General features: G+C 46.9%; 1 protein-coding gene across 1 annotated transcript; it reads right to left on the bottom strand.

The window, feature by feature from the left end:
• Positions 1-2,659: 2,659 nt before the first annotated feature.
• Positions 2,660-3,598, bottom strand: LOC103196039 (olfactory receptor 1361-like). Its single transcript, XM_007939694.1, has one exon. The coding sequence runs from the start codon at positions 3,596-3,598 to the stop codon at positions 2,660-2,662; it is 939 nt and encodes a 312-aa protein (XP_007937885.1).
• Positions 3,599-6,307: the final 2,709 nt, after the last annotated feature.

Below are 6,307 nucleotides of genomic sequence, written 5' to 3'. Positions count from 1 at the left end.
CCCCTCACCCTTCCTTCCTGTCCCCTTCTGCCCTCTGAGCTTTAACCCTGGGCAAATGCTGCCCTTTGGATCTCTTTCCTTCATTGTTTTAAGCGGTGTGGACCTCCCTTAGGGCTGTTATTGTTCACCTGATTGACCTCCGTATTGTTTGACTGAAAGTTGAGCCATGAGAGTGAGTTCAGTTCTAGACTTACAGCGCCATATTCCCAGGGGTTATACCAGTTGTTATCAGACCAGTAAGCCTCATCTTTTTTATAATTTTGAAATTCATTCCACATTTTTCTCCTACTTAATTCAGGGCCTCCTATTCTCATTCCTTCCAGAATGGTCAGCAATGTTAGCTGGGCAACATCTAGTTCTTCTGGTCTCAGGGTTGTGGATGCTGGGGTTTGTGGTGAATTAGTCCTTTGGACTACATGTCTTATAGTGTCTTTGACTTTATTCACATTTCTTTGCTCTAGACGAGGAGAGACCAGGAGGGACACCTTATTTTGATGGTCACTCACAAGCTTTTATGTTCCCAGTCACTGCCCACTAAAGTAGGATGTACAACATTGTCTTTGTGGACTATATTATGCCAATTGACCTTGATCTTTCCTGAGACTTTGGTCCTGAGCTTCCAGGGTCCAGGGACACATTCCTTCAAGGTGTTTGGTTTTGACTAAGAAGGTTTCCTAACCTTGCCCTTGTACAGGAATAGCTGGTTTGACACAGTAGGACTGGAAGCCCCTGTGGGTACAGCCACCATGGCTCACACAGTAAGACTTTCATGGAGGATAAACTGAATGTGACACAGACAGCTGTCACACAGGAGCCAAAAGTGGACATAAAGCAACCCTAAAGCTATGTGGGCCATGAGTGTCTGCTCATCAGACAGGCCCGCAGGTGATCAAACAAGACCAAGATTCAACAGTGACATTATGTGCCAGCAATTCATACAATGATGCCTGTGACCCTCAACACTCCCCACCTCGTGGGGAAAAGCAGGACTGGCTGACTCCTTTGAACGGAGGGAGCTTCTGGAGAATTCGGACACCAAGATGGAGGAACTGGATCCCTGCCAGCAACGGCAGGTGGAATCAGGTGGGAGGAAGCTTAGAAATAAAGGAAAGTCCATTGTAATTTTTAGTCCAGGCTGGGGAAACAGAATGGGTGGACCACCTGTGGCAATCCTCAGGGAGGCAGACGAAGAATGAGACCTCAGGACGTGGGAGGCAGGGTTATTGACAGTAGACATTTGAGGCTGTTCAGAGTTGGAGAAAGGATCAATTATATTATTACACCCAGGTAACAAAGTATTATGCAGCCATTGAAATACCATTTCTAAGATCTTTACTGACATGGGAAGAAGAAACTGGAAAACTCAGGATACAGAGTGATATGAATACATTGTAGCCAACTTTTGTGAAACTATATTCATAAATGTCTAACTATGGTTATCTTAAGAGGCAAAATTACATGTTATTTCTCTCTTATTCTTTATCATTTTTTTGATCTTCCAAAGTGTGTAGGTATTACCTTCAGAATAGTGAAATGTCATATTTTTGAAACTCCTTCTCAAATTAAGACCATAGTCATCTGTTGTTTTTTTCTCTTTCACCCTAAGTTGATTATTGCCATTGGTCCAGGAGCAGTGCCAGCCACTAAAAAAGATACAGGGGGATTGGTATGTGCTGTTGGATCTGGAGCATCTCATAATCTGTAGAAAGCCTTGTGGAGGGGGACAAGGTGACAGGCAAATGATTATAGTACAGTGTGCAATCGGCTGAAAGAGAAATTGAACCGTAAGTCCCAGAAGAGGGAGTCAGAAGGCTTCAGAGGAGAGGAGGTGACCTTTGACTTGGTTCTGGGAGGTGTAGGATGGATAGGGGATTCCTAGCCTGGGAAGAAAGCAAAGACAACAGGTCTGGGCAGAAATAACACAAATGTTGATGTGGTTCCCTGATATCAAAGACGTGACCCCTGCTGGACCCGCCCCCAAAGTCAGGCAGCCAAGCCAGAGGGTCATGATGGGTTTCCACCGTTCTGGCTCCTTCACCTCTTGGTGCTCTGGGCCACAAAGCCCACCAGGCCCCCAGCTTCCATTGAAATGTTTTTTACCCATTTGGGTCTGCACATTTCACCCTGCCGTCCTGTGTCTAAATCACAGAAGTAATTATTGAGAGTTTTTAAGACCCACAACTCATGACTGACCATCATGAGGACATATAAGGGAGGGTTAGGTATACCAGTGGTTCTCAACGTGACTGCACATTTGGATCACCTCAGAATTTCCTTAAACTACAGGGTCACCCCACCACAGAGATTCTGACTTATTTGGTCAGTACTGGGGACTGGATGTCAGGGGGCTTGAAAAACTTCCCAGATGATTCTAATACTCAAAAATACTTTAGCATATATCTGTCAAAACTGACCACCTAAAAGGAAAGTTTTGGGTATAAAACAAGTCAAAATGTAGCAATCCAAAAAGGTCCCAGTACTTCGTATACACAGCAAGGTCACCAGTGAATCCCAGCCTGCTGATAAAACTGTCACGATAGCCTTCTCTGTGCCTCTAGGATGTTTGTTTTCTAGACTGACTTTGACAAAAACAACCCTTCCCTTATACCAACTGGTGAAAAAGAACTTTGCTTCAGAATGAGATTCAGCTTTGATCCTTTCATCGGGTAGGAATCTTCTTTCTGCCAATCACCATTCGTAAAGCCCCTTTCAAATCCTTGTTCCTGAGGCTGTAGATGAACGGGTTCAGCATGGGGGTCACCACTGTGTACAATACAGTACCCGCGGTGTCGGCCTCTGCTGAGTGGGTAGAGGAAGGGGTGAAATACACAGCAATGATGGTGCCATAGTAGAGGGAAACCACAGCCAGGTGGGAGCCACAGGTGGAGAAGGCCTTCCATTTCCCCTTTGTGGATGGGACTCTCAGGACTGCACCAGCAACCAGGAGGTAGGAGATGAGGATGCAGATGAATGGGGCAATCATTACCAGCCCTGCTACAACTAGAATCATCATGTCGTTGAGGTGTGTGTCAGAGCAGGAGAGTTTCAGGATATTCACATCACAGAAGAACTGGGGGATCGTGTTGTCTGCACAGAACGAGAGTCGAGCCATCAGCAGGGTGTGCAACAGAGCATGCAGATTGGCAGTGACCCAGGACCCAGCAACGAAGAGGACACAGAGCTGAGGGGTCATCTTTGTTGTGTAGTGTAAGGGGTGGCACACAGCCACAAAGCGGTCATAGGCCATCACGGCCAGGAGGAAGTTGTCCATGGAGACAAACACAATAAGGAAATACAGCTGAGTGAGACACCCAGAGAAGGAGATGGTCTGACTCCCAACAATGTAGTTGTCCAACATCTTGAGGACAGCAGCAGAGGAGAAGGAGACGTCCACAAAGGACAGGTTGCTGAGGAAGAAGTACATGGGGGTGTGCAGGCGGGAGTCTGTGCTGATGGCCAGGAGGATGAGCACGTTGCCCAGGACCGTGGCCAGGTACATGCTCAGGAAGAGCACGAAGAGGAGCTGCTGCTGCTGGGGCTGCCTGGAGAGCCCCAGGAGGAGGAACTCGGAGACGCTCGACTGGTTTGTCCTGCTCATGGGCGTGGGCACCGGGGTCCAGGTGTAGATTAGACAGGATGTATATTAAAACCTGGAAAAGATGGTGGAGATGGGACAACTGCCATCTCCCAAGAAGATCACAAGAAGGTATCTCTGTGTGACACAGGTAAGTCGTTAGGATGTTGTTCCCTGGGAGTTTTAGCTACCTCTATATGCCTCCATTTCTTCATTAACAAAATGAGCACAAATACGGATGCATCCATAGTGCCTCTGCAAGGACTCTCAAAAGAGTGTGACAGTGGTATTGTCTGTAGATCCTTTTATAGTGTTTGTATTTTCTAACTGTGAATTTCTGACAGTAAATGTTTTTAAACACTGTAAATATGAAATATTAACAGAGAGTTTATGACATGTATTGAGTAATGGACAATACATATGCACAATGGTTACCATAGAGACTGACATATAGTGAGTATTGAATATGGGTGACTGATGTCATCAGTATCGTCAGTGATGTTGTACTGGAGCAAAGGTTTACCTTCTCTGAGTTTCTGTTGCATCATCAAGAGAATCTCATCCCCTTTCATTGCTAACACATGTGCTCAGAGAATTACATCAGCCCTTGATCAGTCACTGCTTCTAAAGTGATCAGGTTAGTACCACTGCTACCGTGGCTCCTTCCTGGGCTCGGGCTCACAGAGCCTTTACAGACTTGTGAGTCAGGACTTCCTGACTGTGGCCACTGAGTTCCCTCAGTCCAATAGTAAAGTTAAAATGGAAATGACCCAAAGGTGCAGGCAGAAACTCAGCCAATTTGCCCAAAAGTGAAGTGAGAAGGCAGGAAGGGGTAGAAAATCCAGATGAAAGGAAATGGGGGGCCCAGGGTGGAAATGAGGGAGAGGGCTGAACCACTGTGGGGAATGCAACCAATGTTATGGGACACGTCATGTATGAACTATGCGCTGGGAAATGAATTTGCTCTGTACACATTCATTTATAGCACAATAAACTAAAAAAAGAAAGAAAGAAACTCAGCGACCAGTGATGCCCTCAGTTCAGGGACTCCTAAGTAGACAGGACATGTCCCAGTCATTCCTGGGTGATGGCTTTAGAGCTGTGGCTTCATTTACATGCCTTAGTGAGGAGCCCCTCTACAAGGCTTTCCACTCCAAGAAGCAGTTATTGGTGAGGCCTCCAGTGTCTGACTCTTACCTGGGAGGAACGGTAGCCCTCGCTGTTACCTGGAGTCCAGGCTCACTGCACCTTCTCAGACCTGGACCGAGGTCACTGATTGGAAGGACAGGGGTTTTTCACTGGGGTTTGCAGGCTGAGTGTTCATGAACGAGGAGCTGAGTGCATGGCCTCAGCCCCCGGCACAGGAAGGGTGTCTGGAGACTCACAGAGCAGGCATTTACCGGAGCCTCCATGACCACTGGGACCAGATTCCCTGAGAGCCTCATTAGAGACGAGAAGACAGTAATGGTCCCAGCTACCTTTCGGCCTCTTTGGACCAAACAATGAGGACAAACATTACCTAAGGTTTAGATGCAACTTTGAGTCAAAACTTGAAAATATTAGTCATAGAGCCATCTTGGTGGAGACAAATCCCAGACAGAACCCCCTGGGACCTCCAACTTCATCACCTTGATTTTCTGGTTCTGTGTCCATGGCTGTGGAAATTCAGTTATTAAATTCTTTTTCTTCTCACTTCCTGTCTTCACACTGGGGCTAGTTCTTTGTTTTCTGTGTACCCCTTGCTTTCTCATGTGTGGTCATCTTTCTGGTGATTAGTGATCTCCATTTTGTGTATGAGAATCCTGGGAACACATACCACATCTGGAGTTAGCCGATGAAACCACGTGGGATCAAGGGTAGTCTGAAGGGGGTCATCTCAAGGAGAACCCCCATGCTGTGATTTACTAACTCCAGACCCCTTTGAGATATCGTTTCAACCCACACGGTGTAACCTTTTCTCAGAGTGGGACCCGTAATCCACATGGTTGCAGGGTGGTGGGGCCCCTGCAGTGTTTATCCTACATCCTCTCCCCCTTTGCCATGGCTTAAAGGACCAGGATGTTTGGTGGTGGGATTAAGAGACAGTCAGTCCTCACCACTCTCTGGGTTGGACAGAATGTGTAAACCCAACCCTCTTCTGTCTGCTCCAGTGACAGCCTGTGAACTGAGGAGCAGAGGGGACTGCACAGAGGGACTAAAGGAGCAAGCACACAGAGAGGAGAAGAGATTAGTCAAAGGACATCCTCCGACTCCCCAGTTCTGGGTTTCAGTCCTCACCTGACGACTGGCTGCATTCCAGCATATTTCAGTTAGGGACCTCAGTGGCAAATGATAGACAAGGAACTGAACCAAAGTCACTGCTGTCGAGTCCGATCTGACCCATAGTGACCCTTCCTGGGGTTTCTGAGGTGGTATCTCTATGGAAGTGCATTGCCCAATCTTCCTTCCAAAGAGTGCCTGGTGGGTTTGAACCACTAGCCTTTTGGTTAGTAGTCAAATGCCTGAGGCACTATGCCACCAGATGTTTTCCCTCATTTCCAAAAGGAAGAACTTCACACTGAGGGAAAGGAGCCTGTGTCCAAGCACATTGTTTCAGATGGTCTGAGAGGATGAACAAAGCAAACACAGCCAGAGGAGAGCTGAGCTGGTGATTTTTTGTTTTTAATTGTGATTTAGGTGAAAGTTTACAGAGCAAATTCATTTTCTACACAGCAGTTCAGACACATTTTGTCT

Source organism: Orycteropus afer, unplaced genomic scaffold (assembly GCF_000298275.1).
Source record: "Orycteropus afer afer isolate SDZICR_OR568_19922 unplaced genomic scaffold, OryAfe1.0 scaffold00061, whole genome shotgun sequence".
NCBI lineage: Eukaryota > Metazoa > Chordata > Mammalia > Tubulidentata > Orycteropodidae > Orycteropus > Orycteropus afer.
The sequence above is the reverse complement of the archived record's forward strand: the minus strand, read 5'-3'. Positions and strand labels throughout refer to the sequence as shown.

Excerpts from the sequence above, each read along its gene's own strand:
- LOC103196039 (XM_007939694.1), bottom strand. The coding sequence starts at position 3,598 with ATGAGCAGGACAAACCAGTCGAGCGTCTCCGAGTTCCTCCTCCTGGGG.